This window comes from Hetaerina americana, unplaced genomic scaffold (genome assembly GCF_022747635.1).
Source record: "Hetaerina americana unplaced genomic scaffold, ioHetAmer1.1.p SCAF_6, whole genome shotgun sequence".
Lineage (NCBI taxonomy): Eukaryota > Metazoa > Arthropoda > Insecta > Odonata > Calopterygidae > Hetaerina > Hetaerina americana.
In genome coordinates, this window is record NW_027287205.1 from 66,310,727 (window position 1) to 66,333,686 (window position 22,960).

The 22,960-nt window shown below is 34.9% G+C and overlaps 1 protein-coding gene across 4 annotated transcripts in view; it reads right to left on the bottom strand.

Annotated features, from left to right (window-relative positions):
- Nucleotides 1-8,550: 8,550 nt before the first annotated feature.
- Nucleotides 8,551-22,960, bottom strand: part of LOC139695502 (bumetanide-sensitive sodium-(potassium)-chloride cotransporter-like) — a 233,896-nt gene continuing 219,486 nt past the window's right edge. For 2 of the 4 annotated variants that reach the window (XM_071594297.1, XM_071594296.1), the window contains exons 16-21: nucleotides 20,386-20,433; nucleotides 17,154-17,450; nucleotides 15,121-15,235; nucleotides 14,109-14,263; nucleotides 13,216-13,330; nucleotides 8,551-11,238 (exon numbers count right to left, since the gene is read on the bottom strand). In XM_071594297.1, the coding sequence (XP_071450398.1) occupies nucleotides 11,103-11,238; nucleotides 13,216-13,330; nucleotides 14,109-14,263; nucleotides 15,121-15,235; nucleotides 17,154-17,450; nucleotides 20,386-20,433 (866 nt within the window). In that variant the 3' untranslated portion in view covers nucleotides 8,551-11,102. The remainder of the gene's footprint in view (nucleotides 11,239-13,215; nucleotides 13,331-14,108; nucleotides 14,264-15,120; nucleotides 15,236-17,153; nucleotides 17,451-20,385; nucleotides 20,434-22,960) is intronic. The other 2 variants (XM_071594299.1, XM_071594298.1) reach the window with 1 other exon arrangement.

Genomic DNA, 22,960 nt, shown 5'->3' on the forward strand with positions numbered 1-22,960 from the left:
CTTCTAGTCGGCATATTTTCAATAATTAAGGCTTGCAATAACAGCTTCAATAGTGCTGGCGCAGAGAATGCCCTGTTCGCTCGATAATCGCAAAATGCTTCCGTTTAGAGAAATACTATGTTCTGTTGAAGTATGAGTAAACATTTTTTGTGATCGCATTTTATGTTCGTACCGCTTTTGTTTGCTATTCGTACACCGAATTTTTGCTTTGAGGTTTTCATTTGTCAAAATGAAATTTAAAAACTTTTGAAACGCTGGTTGAGTGCATCTTTTTCTCTATAACTTTTGTGTTAAAATTTGTACTCACGTCGCAGTAAGGCAAGAGAGGCGAGTAGTAAAAACTGTTAGGGAAATTGAAAATAAAATCATCTTGTGGTCCTTTCTTTTCATTTTGTTCGTGAATCAACTTCTCAAGTACGCGTATTGTGTGCCTTTTCATAGTTGTTAATTATCACTCTTCTCGAAAGGTTTTTTAATGAATAAAAATCAATTTGATGGTATCATATATTGCAATTTTATTTAATCTGCCAAAAATTGAATATTTATTGCCTGAATTCCAAAAAAATAAACCAAAATCCACTCTGTTCCAAAACTTTGTGGATTACAAAAGCTTCTCTCTCGAGTTGGGTCCACATCACGTGTCAAGTACCGATACGGCTCGGATGCCGATTCTCGGCATCTACGAAATCCAATCCATTTTAATGACCTGATGCTATGTTGCGATTCGAAGAACATTAACCTATAACCCTAAGCTTGAAAAACATTAGCTGAGGATTTGGATTGGATATAGAATATTCGAGTCCAGAAGTGCCTCTCACTGTGCCCCGGCAAGTATTTACGTCCGCCTAAGTGTTGAACGAAATTTCATTACGCTCTGTCAATTCTTCCACGAGTAATTAGTACATTAAAAATTGCAAATTTCATTCGTATTATTCATGGTACATTAAACAGAGGTAAGAATTAATATTCGAGTATGGAGACCGTACGGTGAATTTCAAGGATGCGAAAACTTTCCTGCGACCCAAATAAATCTGTCGAGGTCCAACCGATTTCCTGAGAGAGCATTTATGTGGACGAGTCTCAGTTTTACGTCCTTTGTAGTGTGACGAAGAATACCTTCATTTTTAAGCAATTATGAGGGGATCGTAAGATAGTAATTTCACGCAAAGATGATTTTAGGGGATACCTCCGACTCAGGCACAGTTAATTTGAAATAGCGAAAGGTTTAATTTCATGAAGCCGTCACCAAAATCAGAGCATTGAAGTCTCGTTTAATCATTATGAATGCCTTCAAAATTCACTCTTTCGTGAACTTAAATGAATGGGTGGCACTATTACCAGATGAGAAAATGCATTACAGTCAGTGGGTGCACTATTCAACTCCAAAGACACCGCGAATAAGTAAAGGTTGCGTTTCCACAGATAAACGGAGTTTATTCGACCGGTTTCGCTATGCAGTAAAATCAACAGGCAGTGTAAAAAAGGCTCTATTCCTTACATTCCCTTCTTTTTTTACAATTTGTGTTTTTTTTATTTTGCCATATGGTATCTTTTGGTGAAACGAAAGTGCATCGGGAATTTCCACAAAATCTTGTTGGCCTTCAACTGTATCTCCTGAGAGCTTAAAAATTGATATGCGATAAGCCTACTGATCCTCACATACGCATCCTTGTTCCGTATTCTTATAACGGTTTCTCGATTACACTCCCGAAAGTTACCGAATCACTCAACTTGTTAAGAGTTCAAGAAGATTTCTCTGGAAGCACCTGGCGAGATTTGGATATCGTTATTAGTTTATTTCTATGACTTCGAAAAAAAATCAACGTAACATTAGCTTATTAGGGATTGATTTGTCAATTAGATTTTTCAAACTCGATTTCATCCATAAATGTTCATGAAATTTTATAATGTCGAAATCTTGGGAGATTATTTTTGTGTTAGATTTACTTCCTCTTGAACACGTCCGGTGCACCCATCGGAGAAAAAGATAATTTGTGAATTCAACGAAATTTTAAGGAAATCTGTCCGATACCATTTATAGCCGATATGAAGAAGATGGAGAAAATGTTCCATAATTCAGTAACATGAGATGGAAACCATTATTTGCTATAGATACTGCAATGTAATTAAAACGCTTTGCTGGAAAGGTGATACATTTGCTTGAAAACATTCTTTTATATTAAAATCTTAAGCTTAAAGCATCATCATTCATCGAACGGAAATAAAGTAAGTTTCCCGAAATCTAAGGCACAAGAATTTACACATTGGTGTACTTCAACCATCCCTTTTCCATCGACAACTTTATGAAGTAACTTGGTCTTATCACCGCTATCCTTTCCAGCTCTTGAGCAAGCGATTGCCTCAAGTCATATTCCAAGTACTTTAGAAGCTAAAAGTAACATCCTTCTCTCTGGGGATTCCCGAATCCCTTACAATATGTATTTCATAAATTTAAAAAATGTAGCCCTTTTTCGCAGGATTTCAAATAAATTGAATAATTCCTGTCCCATTCCCGGATTTCTCCACAATGTGGCCAACCTGGAGATATTTAAGGAATAATTTTTCATGTCTTAGGAGTGTCAAGATGTCAAGCAATCAAATGGTTTTCAATTCCGAATTTCCCAAATTTTTATGGTGGAAAAATCGTTTTTAAAGGTTTTTATGTGCTGCCAATTTTATCACCTCATTTCCACGATGCAATCCGACGAACACCGCTAAATTTATATGCACAAATATTTCAGAATATTCCCCAGCTTACAGCGATTTGTATGTTTATACTGAATTAATGTAAACAGCATTAAAATTATGATGGTTCGCCCAAATAAAAATCACATTTACGGTAGAGGGCCTTGTAGTTTTGGAGGCTTAGGAGTTTTTGACGGCGAGAGACAAAGTTTTAAGCACCAAGATTAATTTAAATCATGCCAAGGCATGTTTTCCCGTTTTTTATTGCAAGCAATCAGGAAATTAAAATGCTTTAATACACATGCAATACAGGAGAACATAAGGGGTTACATAATGTTAGGGAAATAATCATTTTTACTACGAGTTTTTTGCTATGAGAATTATCCACCGAGATATTCCTATGTTGAGTGAGTAATAAGTTAGCTAAGCTAAGTACCTATTAATGAATACTCAAATGTAGTGAAACGGTGATAAGGCATATGTATCGCAGCGTTGCACTCTGCTCGATCAATTGCACGAATATGGACAGCCACTATTTATAAAAATCGCTAGATTAGTCATTCATACTAAATTCAAAAGACGTAAATGCATGAGTCATTGTTTTTTCTTCGACAATCAACTTTCAGTTGAAGCAACGTTAATTTTCCAAAATTGAAAATCTTACTGCCATATTCAAGTTCCTGCACAGAATATTCCCAATTAGCTTCTCATTCCGTATTTTCAAAACTCAAAGATATCTGGCCATCCGGGAAGTGCTTTGCGAGCCCATGGCAATTAGAACTGGATCATGGGAGTGGGAAACTCTTATCAGCAAACTATTGATGATTACAGAACAAAATATTTATCAAGAAGAGCGCAGCAAAAAATTACAGCTTCAATTTTGGTACATATTCTCCACATTAAAACCCAGTTAACCTCTAAGAAATGCAACGTTACACGTTAAGATGCACAGAAAAAATTACTCCGCACAAAATATCCCATCATTTAGAGTATAGTATGTTGACACGTTCACCACACGTAACTATCTGTACAGAATATGAATGAAAAGGTAACAATGATAATTCAAATTCAAGATCCATGAGGATAAGTATCCAAGCTGGAGGACATGAACTCGAACTGATACAACGGTTCACTTTTAGGAATGTGCTTTTTTGATGAGGGTGAGCAGAGTGGTGGGGACATAAAAAGAAGACGTGTTATGTAAAGAACTATTCACAAAGATGTGGGAGTTGAAAAAAGGCACCTTAAAGAAAGATGCAAAGAATAGATTAGTGAAAAATTGAATATGGAGCTTAATTTTCTATACCTCAGAAACTTGGTCGTTGATGCATAAGGACAAGTGTGGATTGGAGAACATTGAGACATGAGTGTGGTGAATAAATGAGAAAATAAAGCGGACGGAAAGGACGAGAGACGATCGTGTTTTCGGTCTGGTAGACACTACTGCGGGGATAAATTCGAAGCAGACGGAACCAGTGGGCGAGGGATATACTGGAGGGCTATAGTATCCCGAAGACGACACTAGATGGTACTTTAGGGAAAGCGTGGTAGACGGAGAAAAATAATAGCCATTTTGAATTAAATTAATGGAGATAGAGTGTAGCAGGAAGGAATAGCTAAGGAATGCGTATGCAGAGCTAAGGAATGAGTAATTGTAATATGTAGTATGAGGTCGAAGAATATTTCGTGTTATGTTAGTAAAGGCTTAGAAATAGTGTGCACTTCCAAGATATACATGTACACGTATCAAAAACTTACCCTAAGCCTACTATTAATGTCCTTAGATATAAATTTAGAGACGGGAAAATTGACCACAAATCTATTCCATGCAAAATTATACCTTTCTGATGCAAGGTGAATTCCGATGACGAATAATTAATATTTTTGCACAAATTAGGTCCTCCATTTAAAAGTAATTATAAAAGTATCAAAGAGTAAAAAAGTACGGAAAATCTAAAACCGTGGTGCTTTTCAACACAACACACTGTTCCACATCTAATTAGAAAATTAAGCATATGCAGATTCCTTCTTTAACTCTGACGGGCAGTAAGCATTTTTGAATACATATTTCATAATAAAATTCTCATGTAGGAAAGCTAAATCAAGCATTAACGTAAGGAGAAAATAAATTAGAGTAGGTGGAGTAGTTAATGTATTTGGGCGGTTATATTAGAGGAAAATAGCGGCGTGCTTAAAGATTCGTTTGAAGGAGAACTGCTTTGGTCAAGGAAGCATTCGCAAAAAGGGAATTTATGACAAGTGTGCTGCGCAAAACTAAAGAAAAGAACTGTGAGGGAGTGGCACTGAATACTACAGGTATGTGTCCGAAACCTGGTTTTTGAGGCAAGAGAATAAGTAGACGCAATTCCTACCAATGTTTTCATATGGAATTGCATCTTATTGAAATATTCACTATTAAACTATATTTCGTACGGAAGATGTTTAAAGTTATATATTTTATTCCATACTGTGTTAATCTATCAGAAAAGAAATCATTAATCACGAAAAAAAATTGGAATAAGGTGAAAAAACTCCCGGGAAATACCTTAATTAAATGAAAACTTGTTAACGTAGTTTGTAAATTTAATAATTCATGGTGAATAAGGTATGAACTTATTGCATTGATGACTGTCGCTTTGTGATATTCTACTACGTAGTGGTGATTGATTCAGGTTACTTCTCTCCGAGTTATCCTTGAAGATTTTTATTAAGTCCTTTTTATCGCTTATTTTAATTTTGCAAATGACCTCAGTCGCCGAGCAATCTAAAAATTAAATTACTCCTACTTTAATTTCATTTCAATCTCTATAAATACGGGAAAGGTCTTCCGGCACTTGATGTATGAAATCCTGCGATCTCAGAAGCACTCGATGGCATTCGAACAACTACGGTTTGTCGATTTCCCGCTTTCTTGGTTGAGAAGCTAAAAACTTCGAACGCGCACTTTCCATACGTACACCTTACTTCAATCGCAAGACCTTCATACCTAGGTCAACTTCCCCGATTAGTTTAATTCTTTAAGAGCGGGTGCTGCACTTTAAGGCTGCGATGATGACGCCGCACAGTCGACCCTTGAGTCACGAATGGAGAGGACAACTCGATCGAATGCGACAGCCATCAAACCCCAAAGAGCACCGCTCACGGTCGTCCATTGTCTTTACTCCACTCTTAGGGGGCGCATATACCCATAATGCGTTCGGTTTTAAACCTGAAACCCTTTTCCCCTGAATGCTACGGTGTGACGTGAGTACAAAAATCTATGGCTAAACAATAATTCCAGCGACAAATTACCGGTGACTTTAAAGCGTACTGTAGCACGTTATAAATAAATTAACACTTTTTTTAAAAGCTATATATTGGCAAATTAAACATTTAATAGCTGAGTGCCAATTTTCGGGAATAATCAAGTTTTTATTAGTGTACAGGTTTCTGCGGCGTTGACAAATTTATCAATGCACATTTCCGGATTTTCACCACGATCGAGAGACAACAGCTTAGCTCGTACGCCAGCGTCTTCGGCACGAATAATAAGAAGGAAGGACCAATTCAAGCCAAGGATAGCAGTGTGAACGCGGAAACATGAAAGTATTTAAAAAGTTTTCGATTCGCGATAAGATCAGGCCTTATGTTTGCGAGTTTGGTGCCTGAACCAACCTCGCAAACTCACTTGAAAGAGTTCCTGAAACCTCATCAGCAGAACGATGGACTAACGCAGCTGAAGAATCTGAAAATCCAGAAACCTCAAGCTCCTTCTATAAAGGAGAAAGCCTTCAGCGGGAAAATGGAAAGGTAAACTAGGGAATAATCATGATTCCGATGATAAACTGGGAAATAAAAGAAAAATTAATTGGATCACGTGTTTGAATCGGAGTGCGGGAACAGAGGAAGGGTTCGTTGTGTGAATGAAAAATTGGAGCTATAAAATATGAAATATAATCCAAGAAGAGGTAAACATGGCTACTATAATAACTATGTTGTACCTTGTTTTAACCTTATCACCAGCGGATATACGGTCCTGAATCTGAAAGAGTCGGAATCTAAGGTAGCATATAATTGGAGAGATTTCTGAGAGTAATGAAAGAAATCCATTCCCTTGAGCAGAGTTATCATTTTATTCCTATACATATTCACACTACTGCCATAGTAAGTAAAGATAATTTAAGACTTAAACTCATCAGTTGTGGTAGCCATTGTTTTCTTCCATCTCTGAGTGGAAGACAGGTGACAGATTGAGTTCATCTCTTCTATGGATAAAGGCAAAGCAGGTGAAAGAGCATTACGATCCCCTGTGGTACCTTTCTTAACTCATGCTCCAAAGGTTGAATAGTATATCTTGATGAGTCACTAGTGGATCTTTAAATTGTAGATATTCAGTTTTAAAATTTGTGGAGAGCACATACAATATTTACTTACCTTAAGATAATCTAAACGATTTAACACCAAGTAGCATGTAAATCCATTACTTTTCAGCCATTTTGTGTTTACTTATTAAAAGTAGCGATAGTTGAAAAGAATGTTCACATCTCTCAACAGTGGAATGCAAGCCCTAATGAGCAAGGGAGGCCTCAGTTTCAGGAAGGAGTGAGCCTCATATGGTAAGGAGGAGTTCGGGCCAAGGGGCTCTTCTAGGTCATGATAACAAAAGACTTGTGTAAAAATGTAAAAATAGCAAACACTATTGCACAAATGTACAAGATCATTTCTCCTCTAGTTGCCCATGAATACATACAAGTATGTGTTTGGCAGCTCAAGGTTTCATAGGGAAAACTACTATAATTATTAAGGATCTGGTCTTTTTGGCTGGAGGATGAGTGCGGATTAATCCAAGAAAATTATTCAGTGTGTAGGCCACTTCATATTCCTGAGAGTTGGTTTTGCTTTGCTTTAATACCTTAGTGAGTGAGTGTGTGTATAATTCTCCCATATTATTTAATGTAATCAGTCTAAGAAAAGGCTATAAGGAGCTCAATTTTTCCTCTCCGGATTGAACCTGTTTAAATCATGGATGTAGAGAAGAATGCACAGATTAAGACAGAGAGGAAAACCCCTCATAAAGTCTTAAACCCGTTGGAAGATGTGAGGAAGCTGCTAGATGAAATACAAAGAGAAAAGGAAGAGTGGTATAAGGAAATAATGGGAGTTGGTGGGTAGCTGAAGATCATGGTAGAATGGCGAATGGAGATTCCTGGTCAAATCTCTCTGGGTACCCTCAGCTCCACCCAAGCTTTGTAATTTTTGGGTACCAGGTCCTCCTAGGAAACCATAGCCTCAATTTTAATATTCCACTCAGCTTGTTATTTCATGCAATAATTGAAATCACTATGCATGGGTACAATTCTTCAAAAAAATGCAGTAGGTATGAATCATTGTCTCAATCACTACACATAATTCTCAATTCTATCTCAGATATCAGATGAAACTTATTATGCGGGTTAATAGTAATAATATCTATTCTTGACACTTTTTTCCTGTCATGTAGGTTGATGCTGTTAATACTGCTGTGGTATTCCACTATTTCATGCTCATACCTGTAAATCTTTCCCTTCCTACTCTCCTTAATTTTTTCAACTGAATAAAAACATCGACTATGATTACATTTCCCTGGTTCCTGTAACAATGGGTTGAACAATATCAAAAAATATTTCCTATGCATTGCTGGTGACAAAAAGTCTATTTAAAATGAGTAATCCGGTGGGAACATGGCCCTATGAGAAGGGCTATTTATTATTCTAAATAATGGGCTCATCAAGTCTAGGGACACGCCAATGATTGGCTAGTGACAACAACAGACCATGGATATGACATTTGGAAAGAATTTCCATGATGTGGGAAACAAACTGAGGCAAATTAAAATTTGAGGAGTCCTTATGTAAGAAAATTAACAGCAATATATTTTATTATCTTACGTAAAGTTCTCTGGGAATCCATCATGATGAATTAATCCACAGACTTACAGCAAAGCACCTTTCTACAATAATCAGTATTACCACAAAAGTGTACCACCATGTACCACAAAAGATAAAAATTCATACATATTTACAAGTGTTACAGAGTCCAAAATTATAAAAAGCAACTGCCTCCGGTTGTGGTTTCACATTTTTTAGCATTTGCAATTTCAACCACACATGAGTGTACATTACATAGGCATGTAAGTTATAACTTCATTCATTTTGCCAAAACTAATTTAAAATATCACACCATCAATTTTGTTTTTGAATTTTAGATCACCACAAATGTGATTCATAAATATTTCTTTGAATTTAACAAAAGAGAGTATCATCTGCTCTGGGTAGCTAAAATTTAGACTAGAACTCAGCATCTGTGATGTTAAAAATAGCAATTGGCATTGAAACTAAGATATATGTCATTCCTGGACAAGTACAAAACACTTATAAAAAGTTATTTATACTGAAATACCAAAATACATCTATTTATGAAACAATGGATGAGTTTTCCATATAAGAATCTGCAAAAGACTATTCTCAACAATGGCAATGACTGTTATGATGTGTTATGTGTGCTTGAAAAGTTTAAAAAACTAAATATATATAATTATATTTGTGCGATCACCTTATTTATTTTCTTTCCATTCTATTCAACATATATATGGAGAAGCATTGCTTACTTGTGTAAGCTTTTGAAATTGAGTTTAATATGTCCCAGATATAAACATTAAAGCGAAAAAAAAGGTTCATTGTGCTCATAAATTATTAATTCATATAATTAAATCTCAATTGATGTAATTTTCAGAAAAAAATCACCTAAGCAACATGGAAGTATCCCTTTTCCATATTTTCAATGATTTAGAGTGGTTGCTTTAGGTTCATTACTTGTCTAAAGTCATTATTTAGCCCTTCACTATGTGAAAGCAGATGGATAAATACTTTGAACTATTTGTTGGTGCATACTTTGCAGGTTGCCATAACATCTTAATAGAACTTTAAATGGAGTTAAGATAGAGCACAATCTAAGTCTTTATAATATAAGGCCAGTTTGATTCTTTATTAAAACTGCCATGTAACCATATTATCTGAGTTGATAAAATATCAGCGGAAACAAAAATTGAATGATTTAAAATTAACATATAATAAATGAATATATATATTTATATGTATATATATTAGTATCAAAGAACATAAATCATGGATTTTGTCAGAATACTCATGTATGAACTATTAGCCATGGTCTCCCATGGGCATTGTTTTTGAGTATCAATTTAAAACTATAAACAATACTGATTAAATACTTAATCTATAATTGAACATAAAAGAAAGTGTGGAGTGATGAAAAAGGTGCATTCAATGATTGTGTTTAGCAACTTGGTATCAATTATTCAGGATGGCATTTCCAAATTCTATTTTCCATGATTACCTTGATATTATTCAAGATATTTTAATGAAAAGCATGATTACTCACCTTCAACCATTGACAATTGCTATATATTTTGAATATATATACATATCATAAGAAAATAATATATTCTGCCACTTCCCTTATTTTGTTATTACCCATCTGTTATCATAACACACCTTACTCTGATTCATGAACGTACCCTACCATAATACCTTATTGGTCAAGCAAAACAAAGGAATGCTTCAAAATTATTCACATTCAACAACTTTTAAGTCCTTCCCCATATTTACTCACATTTGTTTAATCATAACAGGCTAGGTATATAAGTGAAATATAGTAGGTAATTGCTCTAACTTTTCCACCCAAAATTTATGTCAGCTTTCTTTTTAACACCAAGTATATTTGAGGAAAGGACTTTTACCTGGTTGCCCAGTTTTGAAACAAATTTCAAATAGCAACTTTTTTTGGAATGATACTTTTTCCCAAATAATTTGTTTTTCCTTGTGAGCTGGGCTAACCTTAACTGAGAACAAAGTTGCAGCTAAAAGCACATAAAATATGTGAGTAAATATATACTATCATAGCTGCATGGAAGATAATGATCAGATCTTGTCACAACCTAGCCACTGATCTTTTTCCTATGTTCAGAAAATATTTCCTTGGTAAAAAATAATTCATTATCCTTCTAAATACATTACTCATGCAGTACGCATCTTATTGCCGTCTTGAAAAGGATCTTCTTTCATTCTGTGATGTCTTTGAGGTTATTTGAGAGGTCTCGCCACTTCAAAGCTTCTCAAGAGATGATTATTTGGACCCATTAAGGGAGAAATGTAGTTTTCCACAATTACTACAATCTATATTGTGAATAACTTCTGGGAATGGATAAATGCTTGAGGGAAGTTCTAGAAAACCAAGAAACTTCATCCAAGATAAAAAATGCTGGTTTCCAAACGGAAGCTGCATTGTATCACATTGCACCACATCACCTTATAACAGCCCTCATTCTTCCTCAAGCACACAATGAGTTCACTTTGTCTCAGAATTATGGAGGCAATTAATTCTTAAGAGTAGAATGTCAGGACGGATGTCTGGTTGCCCCTGAGTATCAGGAATGGTGGCATACCACGAGTTAAAGTCTCTAACCAGGCCATGTATAGAGGTGCAGAGACAGTTCCTTTTCGTGGCATTGGTAGTGTCCTATAAAGATAAGAGGTAAAGAAGAAACTTTATTAAAGCATATATTGGTGTTAGGTTATTTACCTGAGTCACAGCTTTCACCTGGCAGCCAGTTCATAAACAAAGTAGTTTTCCACTCCTATTGTCTCCAGTATACTGTCAGATATTCCTCATGGAATGATGGCTGCATCCTTACTTTTCCTGATGTTACCACAGTTATCAAACCGAAGATCAGTTTAATAGGTGAGGCTAGAGTTTACCCAATATCAAGACCAAAGATGTGTGTAATTCACACATCGGGGTATGGGGGCCAGTTCCTTTCTTTGTGCTGCCTATGGTTTCCCTGGGAATCAAACCTGTGACCTCCAGTCACCTTGAGTTATATGCAAACAACTTAAGAAAAATTGCCCAGTGGACACTCACTGAACAACCACATCCCCCTTTCCTTAAATATGTACACATAAATGACTCTTACAATTACTGCTACTCATAAAAATTACAGTCTATGACATTAGTGCATGAAGCTCTAGTACTCTCAAAGTTTACTTACACAGTATACCACCACACCAGTAATGCCCTACAGCTTGTTAAAATGCTAGGGTAAAGCTCCCTTGCACTAAGCCCTATGGCTCGTGAAATTCAATCATCATGGTAAGGTCAGATCCACGCATTGTGCCATGTATGCTGTGTACCAAAAATTAGTTTGGCTAAATTTGGGGTCATATACAATTACTGGGGGTCAATTTTCATTCTCTATTTAATAGTCTACCACACCCTCCAAACCATAGTTCATACGCTTCAAAAACATTATTGGGAATCCACTCATCCAAGGTAGGTTTTGAATGGCCCCAAGTACCTAATACATATCACAGAGTATGTGGGCTTTCTCTTGTTTATCCTATATTATCTCCCCCTCTAGACCTTCATACCTTTCACATAACCTCATACTAGCAGAAAAATTCACAATTTTCCTTTCTCTTTCCCACTTCTTTAATAGTCCACATTCTGAAACAGCTTTTCAATATCTTCTCCACCCGCTTTTTCATATCTCACCCAGAATCATCCTCTTATCTGCTATTAAATTCGAAACTTGTTTAGTCTCCTTCTCTGCCCAAATTCTTTTCATATTTCTTCTCTCTATTCACTATCTCAATCAAATTAATTTCTCAAAACCCAAACTATACCCATCCTCTAAAACTGGGTTTCAGATTCACACAGCACTATACTCTATATTAAAATCTCTGCTAATACTTTCTTTGCATCTTCAGCTATTGTTGGATGAATAATTATATGCATAATTAAATTTGATTATTTAAAATAAATTATTGAATACTAATGCAAGTGCTTAATAATTACACTCCCAACTGAAGGATATGCTGTAATTTTGAGGGGTTTAGAACTTATAAAACATGAAAATTAACCATACCTATTAATAGCTTTTTGAATCTAATAAAATACAGATAAGTTCCCAAGTTACCTAATCCATTTCCATACACTTGTTTTTACTTCTTATTGTAATTTACATGCACACACACGTGCACTGTTCATCCAACAAAATTGGCTGCAATTTTTTATCACAAAAATCTTAAATTACTTAAATCCTACCAACCCTATACGACACCTCTGGTTTTCAGGACTATTGGTATCCTTGGCAACATCCATTACATTGTTTTCACTGAAATCTGCTTCATTTTTGGGTGAACCATCGACTTCATTCTCTTCAAAAGTCACTTTAATATTGATGTACAGTGTAATATTTGGCATTGTACATGTGAAATTTGAATTCCTTATATTGTTAACCTATACTTCTTTTTGATTCTCATTAATGGTATTGATGTGCTGTATATCCATTATTGATGTACTGATAATTAATAATAACTAACCCTTTTTGTTATTAACCTTTCATAATTGGGCAGATTCTTATAAGTGAATCATATGCATACATGTATGCATTTACTGGTACAATACATATATCTTAAAATAAAATTTGAAACTTACATGACAATGAAATTGGCATCAGTAGAATGTTCCAGCAACAATTCCCTTAGTCTCATATGACGGTTTGTCTTTTCTTTCAGTGCAAGTAACTCTGAATCTTTGATGACCATACCCTCTGGAATGTAAAAGAGAGGAACATATTTTTAGTCAGTGAATGTGAGCATAAAAATTTAAGCCAAAGCATTAATGAAAAGGACAAGTCTCATCAAGTTTTGTGAGTTGGCTAAAAATTTCAGAGTTGTCTCCCAGATGGCCTGATTATTTTCCAACTGTTCAGTGATGCTGGAATTTGCTAGGGAAGTTGCTGAATTACGAGTTTTTATTGCAGGCGTATTTAGTTGCCTCAGAAACAGATTGCATTTTTGCACCATTAAATACCATGGTGGAATCCTAATTAAAATATTACAAATTGGGCAATTCTCAACGAGGTATTTCTTTTGCAGTTGAATATGATTAGGTACAACTTGGATCAAGTTTCAGATTTTCATGTTGTCATTGGTGAAAAGGCCAGTCGAGGACCATATATCAGAACCCTGAGTTAAAATCCAATTATACATATACTCTCCGTGCACTTTTCACTCCTTTACTTTACTCCTATACTACAGAGAGCTGCAGCAGTGAATGTATACAAGTTAAATGAAACCTTTAATTGCAAGTTAAAAAGAGTAATGACAAGGTGTTTCAATAGAAACCCATTCATTTTCACACAAATAATGTAGGCCCTGATATTATAATTTATCATAGATAAAGGTTACATATTCAAGGTGCACTATTAAATGTCATCTTTAAATGTGATTTTCAGAATAAGAATATTGTACAGGCATGTATTAAAAAGTAAAAATGGAATATTACACAAATATATTCTTCACATTGGTAGTATTGAAAATACTTACCTTGACTCTCATCAATGTCAGCACCCTTGATTCTGAATGGTTCAATAAGTGCCTCAAACTCCTTCTTAGTTTCTTCCTTGGCTTTTTTTGTGATATCCGGAAGCACAATCACATCACTGTAATCAATTCTGAACTTTGATAGCAGAGCTGCCATGCTGTGTGCAAAATTTGAAAATCATAATTAGTTTTTCAAATCTTCATAACATACTGAATAATTACATAATTCCTGAAACCCACAGGCAGCTGAATAGGGAAAGCTTTTGTTCTTCTTTTACAGAGAAATAGAATAATTGAAGGGACAAACAGGTAGATATTTCATCTAATTAGTGATAGTGAGTTAAGATAGATTCCCTTGGTAGGTTCAAAAGGGAAAGTTAAGAATAATTAATAAGCTGGACATATTTTGCCAAAGGCTGGAAGTTCCTTCCCTCCAGTATTTGTAACAGTGGGTCTTTTTCTTTACATCCCATGAATTAAAACCTTATCTTGCACGTATGTTGTAACAAATAAGCACTAATACATATAACTATCTATATTAATTTAAATTTGTTTACATTCTACAGTAGGAACAGTTCTATCAATGTTTACTGTAGATGTCCCTGAATTCAATAAGCCTTTGAGATAACCTCTAATAATAGATCATTCAAAATAATTTTTACCATTTTTTGTTGTGCAGTGATATTAAATTTATATTGAATCCATCTAAAATCTTATGTGATTTTTTCTGCAACCAGAAATGACTATGGCATTTTCCATAAACCTGCCTTATACCAAATTAAATAATAAATTACCCACTAACATAACCAAAATCAAAATAATTCGGACTATGAATTGATGTAATGATTGATGTATTCTTTGAATAAATTAATGTAAGTAGCATCCTAGCATTATTTTTATCATGCCAAATGAACAATGATAAATATTTGAATAGAAAATTTGCTCCATGCACATTCAGTTATAGAATTGTACAACCATGCTATAAAATTTAATTTGCAGTAAGAAAGGAGCTCACTTTCTCTGGTCCCTTTCCAATTCATTCTTCTTGTTTGCCAATGAAAATATGCGCAGTTTAGACCCAGCAAATTGAGAGCGTGTTGTCAAAATATATGGGATGAGTAGGGTCAAACCTATAGAGAGAAAAATAGAATTACTTAAAGAAATAGCCATTTAAGAGTCTTAATTGTTAATCATAAAGGAAACAAAACATAAGTTAAGCAAAAATGTAGTCATCTTCCATGTAGAGTTTTCCAATTGGCAAAAATGTAAACTCTCCTGAAATAATAAGCAATTCATTCCATTCCAGAATTGCTGCAAGTTTGGTTGAAGGGAGTTACACACTACATAACCAGTTTGAGCTACAAATTCCACTACTTGAGAATTCTGTTTCCAGTGTTTCAATTAATTCATCACATGGTTGGTGGTTGATTCTACATAACTGGTAAGAAATAGATGAAGTAGGAGAAGTACAAGATATGGTACCTTCTTTGAAGATAACCATCATTGATAGAAGATCCAGAGACCTTTCAACAAATCCTAAATATAGAATGCTTCATTCTACGCTAGGTTTGTTCTCTTTCTTGAGGGATTTGATCAAATGGTTCCCATCATCCCTTATTCAAGATGTGCCATGACAGTAGAACAATGACTCAAGAGAAAACCACTGCAGCCTTGAAATAATCACTTCTAACTAGAGAGGACAAATCCCATTAATGAAGACAGTTATTAATTGCTTATTACCTCCTGTTATGAAAAAGATCTATACCATTAACCTTGGCTAGTTTGCATATTTTTTCACCCTAGTTCCCTGGAGTTTGCCCACCAGTTAGCTTTATCTATTCAAATCTTGAAGATGGCATGCAAGATGACGCTATTTGTCAGCCTAAAAATCACAATTGTGCTCTTAATAACAAGCCAGTTTTAGTTTGCATTCCTCAAGAGAAAGGTCAATATTAAAGTATTTATGCACTTTGGTGACCAATGATATCAATGCACATCTTCAGTGTCCAAAGAAGAACAGTAATTAGGCCAGTGGTCCCCCTGGACAAGAGTTGAACTTGAAAGCTGGCTCAATAATTCTTTTCATGAGGAATTTGACGACTACCAATGGCTTGATTGATAGTTAACAGCCTTGTCAATGAGATTAAACTTTCTGCTAAAGGATCATTTTGATACTTCCTCTTTCAATATCTGGGAAATTATATTGAAAAACTACTGCCCATTATTATATTTAAAGGAACAAAGAAATTGGTTGCACCTAATTTCCTGCAATGATGAATTACTGTATGATGTATTGATGTATTGACAATAACGTAGCTAAGGTGGCTCAAGAGTCTTTATGCACCCCTATGACAGTAAAACTCTTAGCTGCTGAGAAATCCCAGTAACAAGGTAGAGGTCACAGCAAACTAGTATTTTCCTCTTTTCTCAGTACCATCCCCTGGATATTTCTGGATTCATACCATACCTTGTTTAATGCTTATTTCAGTGAAATTCATTTTCAGCATTAAATTACTAAAAATTAATGGATTGCTGATTGTGAGAATGCTCCAGAATTGTAACGTTATCGCCAGTGAATAGTGGCCAGAGAAACTTAAAGATTCAATTTTAATTGTAAATCACATTATTGATTCAGTTCAACTTGAAATCAATATATATGATTATCTAGTCATTTAATAGAATATCATGGTTTACTTGCAAAAATGCCATGCAAAATGTGAAAAATTACAATTGGCAAAGAGCAAGGGCCTATTTCCCAAAACAATATGATTTACAAGTCCTTGCAATTTATATGTAAGGAGTTTGTAGGTGGTAATATACAGTAAAGCAGTTGTAACTTTTCTACATTACATTGTATGAGAATTTCAAAGTTTTATAATACATTTCAGACTGTTCACAGAGGTCTTGTAAATTGACTTGTCGCTTCGAGAAACTGATTTGGCTCCTGGATGAGGGATGTTTTAAATATGCTATGAATGGTAATAAAAATAAGGATTTTCTTTATCAAACAATGTTATCACAGGTTGTACGAGCAAATGATTACCGTACCTCCATCATCATACAGCCACCATACATCTATTGTGCCTTTGCCTTGCCTTCTCTGGAAGATTGTTATATTATTCAGCACATCTTTGGAGAGGGCCGCACCACCAGGACCAAAGTAAATATTAGCACTCGACGTTTTTCTTGCCCTACCCTCCCTTTTCTTCTTTCGGAAACTGACACTGATATGAGAGGATTCTGCCCGATGGTTATTCTCCCCAGCTGAAGGGTCCCCGCATATGTTTCCACCACGTTCAGCCTTTGGAGATGATGGAGGGCTGCTACCCTCACTACTCGTCCCGTCTGCAGAGGTTACACAGAAAAAGGATATGATAAGATACTGCACAATCAGGATATTGAATGGCAAGACTATGTGCATCCCTGCAGTTTAGTATTCTCAGACAGAAAATTGGATGTTGTTGCTTAGAAAGCACTATTTGCTATGGGGCGATTGCAACTGCAGGTTAAACCCTAAAGCATGTGGAGATTAAGTAATTGTGGTGATTAAGAGAAAGAGAGAGAAAAAAAGGAACAGTTCATAATTTCATTTTTCTGCATGGGCCCAAATAATGTTTCATATAGGATACAATACTTAAATTATGAATTGAAGCAACAATTATTTTACAGCCAACTCAGTACAAATAATAGCCCACTGGAAATGTGTACTTAACAATTTTTTAAATTTTAACTGAAAAACCTTTATAGAACAAATATTAGCCCACTGGAAATGTGTACTCAACAATTTTTTAAATTTTAACTGAAAAAACTTTATTCTTTGTAGCATGCTTGATTATCAGCTTTTGCTTTTGGTTCTTATCTCACAAAATTAAAACTATTCATCTGATCCACTTAATTTAAATCTATATACATCTGGGTTTTGAGTTTAAAATAAGAATATAATAAGCCATATAAGTGCATATAATCTATTGATTAATTAGGTAACTGTGGCATAAATGCTGGTGGAGGATATACTTACTGTACCCTAGTTTACCATTCTCTTAAATTCGTGTCTTTTGAAAATTATTCAGAATTTTTATAAGCTGTAGTTGACTTACTTTCTTTCCCCATGGCATTCATGATAATTATTTTTTTCATATTTCCTGAATTCGGCAGGTAAGAGACGATGACCCTTTGAGAATGCCATGGTCTAATCAAACTGTATAATTGTTCATATACATCATGAATCACCTGTGTTTAAATTTCCTACTTCTATTCATTATTGTATTTACAGTCAAAACACTGCAGAAAAAAAGGTATTTTTATCTTTAAAAGAAATCACATTTTCATTCAACATTCGAGTTCTAAGTAATAAATTACTAAACTGATTCATGTCAAAATCAGTGGCTATTTAATATTTCCACTAAAGTTCCATATAAATACAGATTTCAATTTTATGTGGGTGTGTGTGTGTGTCCATTTGCGTGCACATGTGTGTGGATATATATTTACACATTTACAATATATGTACAATACGTTTGTGTACCATTTACTTTGGATTCACATCACTGATATTACTCTGCATTTTCAAAAAATAAATTTGCTGAATTTATGAGGGGTAGGTAAAAGAAAAGGTACTAATATACACATTGTAAAAAAATATAACCAAGCTTTAATAAGTTGTGGAATTGGAGAAAATCATTAAATTTGTTCCGCGAAATGATAATTCTAAGGTAATGCATAAAAATTTCTGTAGCATATAAGTTTATTTCTTACCCACATTATCAAGTATAATCCCATTCCATAAGTGCACATAAGATCATTAAAAAAATTGATAAAACCCTTTATTATACAAAAAAGGTCTTTCTCCAAGGTGTACTAGCATGTTGTGGTAACCTTGACAGCATTCATCACTTTCCAATATACACGTAAAGTTAGTATGATATCAATAAAAATAACAAAACTTCTAAATTTTAAGGAATTTATTTTGGGAAGAAACATAGAAATGGAGATGGTGCCTTGGCCTCAATCAGTACAATTCTATTACATAGCATTAGAGAAAAGCGGAATTTAGAGAAATCACTACCAATGAAACTGTAAAACAGTACAAAATATTAGAGATAAAAGTTCATACACAACTATTCTATATAGTTGCTACAGGGAATGGATTTTTATACTGAAATATGATGCATCAGCAGAATGAAAGAAATTTTAAAAAGTACCTATTGATCAGCAAATTCGGTTGTTTCGCAAGAACACTAGTCCTCAATTTAGTTCACTCATTATCCATCGAAGTAATAAAGGTTTGTGTCAAGAATGTAATTAGTCTTTGGATAATTGTGTCCTATTCAAGTGCATGCCTACTTTAAAAAAATGACAGAACTGAATAATGATAATCACAGGCATTAATGCTTCTTTGAAATTATTTCATATAAGTAACAAATTGTGACAAAAATTTGATTTATATTTAAATATATCAAAATTGCAAACGTTTATAAATCATGAAATGGCTAAATACCATGTATTTTGTGGGTTTTTGGAGAGTTTCTTTGAGATTTCATGTGATTGATGAATGAAATCTGGGTGAAAATAATGATGACACAATTAAGGATTGAAACTAAAGTAAAAGTGTATGGGTCTCTCTGCACACAAACACCACTAAAAAAATTACATACATTGGTTACATTGGTTAACCCAATTAAATTAGTGAAATCTATTTTAGATCAGAATTCAGAATCTATAAATCATCTACGACAATAAGTTCCTTCCACCCAAAGGAATCTTTGAGATGTGGTAATTTAGATGTGTTCAAATATATCAATTCTGACATTTATATTCCTAAACTTCAAGTGCATGCTATCAATTTTAAAGTTTTTACAAAACTTTAAGCATATTATACAATGAATCCTTTTAAACTATGTACATTGTTTCAGAGCTGATAAAGGCAGGCACTCACACTATGAGGAAACAACATTACACTAGGGTAATAATACACCCATTAACCCATTGTGATCCCAAATTTGCTACACAATGTAGTCCATATGAGGGACTATTTTTAAATATGTCGGAATCAAGTAGGTATGGGCTTAGTATATGACAGCAAACACAACATTCATTAGCAAAACTACTCACACATCCTGGCTCCACAACAGTAGCAGCATGCATGGCAAAACACAAAAATACTGTAAATATCAGTAACATCTCCAAATAAGAATGCAATTACTTCAACAGCTGTATTTATGTTTTCAAAACAAGCTAGATAAACAACTTTTACACTAGCCAAAAGAGCCTAGAGACTTACCACGATAGTTGAGGCCAAAGTTCAATATTGCCTTGAGTTGAAAGAATTCTGATCCAAAGAAGAGAGAGATTACAAGTAACTACTTAAGATTCAGTATTTTTTCAAGATTAAATCCAATTGATACTATTCCAAGACATTGCAGAAATTTCAAATAAGGCTGAGATAATGGATGTGGGTAGAATAAGATACATTGACTATGGGAGAAGAGGGAAGAAATCATCAATTACATTATAGCTAAAAGTTTTGCTTAATAACATTGAAATATATCCATACAATTCAATTATTACTATGTAATTTATGTCCAGGAAATATAAGTAAAACCTTTTACACTTTATAAATTTATTAAAGTCAAGGATGAGTGAGAAATCTTGGATTTAGAAATATTTGAAATCTTTACTGATTATGTACCTTTGATAAACTTCTGCCTTGCATTACATCGAGAAGAGATGAATTAATTGGTAATTTTGCAAGAATTAGTAAAATATCATGAAAAGACATGTAGTGCATGATGGATCTAATTATTTGACTATAATAATTCACTGATTAAGTGGCCACTTTAATTATATTAAAATAGGTCATTATTTCTCTTCCTGATAATCAAAATCAATCATTTTAATATTGCAAGATACCATTATTTTAAATGCATATAAGGAAATAATGCCTGGGGATGAATTTTAAATTATACATATAATTGAAATGAAATAAGTTACTTTGTAATGTCACACACACTTTATTTAGAACACAACCTAGGTTTCAATGTTGGGCATCATCATCAGGTGATCATAAAGCACTTAGAATGTGACCACAAAAGTGGTTTTGAGACTGAAATTCTCCATTTTGAAAATAAAGGCCAGAGACTCGATGTTTTGGAGCAATTATAAATTCTAAAATGTGCACATTGTATGGATTTACTAGCTAATGTAATTTTGCATCTTTCCCACTCCCCCCTCCTAGATTTACCACTCTTTCACATCCAGCGCTCCCCACAAGGGGTATCCCCCTCCAAAACAAACCCCCATTAACAGCCAACAACTGACCCTGTAAGCTGTGCTTCTCTTTCTCTCCCATCAACATTTTACCTTTTTTACCCCTCCACCCTCCCATCCCCTCTCCATCTGACCAACCCTCACACCCCCATTATGAAGGTATACATACAAAGTTGTCTTCTGTGAGGACCACCTGATGATGATGTCCAATGTCGAAACATAGCTCATGTTCTAATTAAAGTTTGCATGGAGTTACAAAGTCACTTATTATTTCAGTTGAACGTGCTGCTAAATTCCATAAAGTAATGCTGGAGACAACCAATTTTTACTCATTGTGTCAGGAACATCAATTCTGTGTGAATTTTGCAAAATCCATTACTCAGTGGAGCATTATGACAATGAAAAATGCAGTTTGATGTTATATAACATCAAACTGCAATTTCCATTGTCATATTACTCTCCTGAGTAATGGGTTTTTTAAAATTCACATATATATCCTATCCTTTATGACGTTGTATGATGGCTTTTCCTGCTGTCCTTTCCTCTTATGTCATCCATTTCTCTTTTGGTGGGTGAAACATGTCCCTAATGCCATCTCCTAGCCAAAGAATCAGGGCACTTGGTTGCATAAATCCCCCACAGGAACAGACGCAATTATCTCCTCTAACTGATTGTTTATCCTATCAACTTCTTCCTCCTTGGTGCTTGATGGTATGTATACCTGAACAATGACCAAGTTCGTCGGTTCTGCTTTTATCTCTACTAGTAATATTCTATCCGTTGCTTGTTCTATATTTATTACGCTTCTTCCTACCTCTTTATTCAATAACGGCAACCCCACGTTGGCTCTCATCCCCGCCGCTGTATATTATTCTACAACTATCACTCCAGTAATCCCCACTATCCTTCCATCTCATCTCCCAAACACCTAAAACATCTATATCTCCTCTTTCCATTTCTAGATTAATATTCTCTAATTTTCCTGTCCTCAACATTGTCTTAAAATTCCAAGTTCCTATTCTGACTAAATTGGTCTTCTTCTCCTGCATCTTCTGTCCTGCTGCTGTCGGTTTTTTTTGCAAGGGTTTCGTGAGATGACGACTATAGAAGCCTTGCCACTCCCGCTGCCTGGCATGACACACAGCTGATTGGGCCAAGTCCCGTGGCTTCCAGGACTCATATTCTCTATATTTTCCATCATTATATCCTTGAGAATAATAAATGAGGTAGTTTTCTGTTGCCTTGCTCAGTTAATGTTTTTAATGTGACACCATCACTCAATGGCCACCCCAATGGGATCAGATGCCTTTGCAGTCACCTCACTTAGGAACAGATGCTGTGTGGACTATCTTTCCTCTAGCTCCTAACCGTCGACCTATCTGGCCGGCATGGGTGACCCTAACAGGAGCAATTATCATGGCTCCCACCAGCACAGCTCTGATGCCATCTCTTGGCCAGCAATTATTATTGCTCCAACCAGCACAGCTCAGATGCCATCTCTTGGACAAAGAATCGGGACATTTGGTTAATATAAAAGACCCGCAAATCTGTGTAAATTATGCTTCCTCACTAGCTCAAGTGTTTATAGC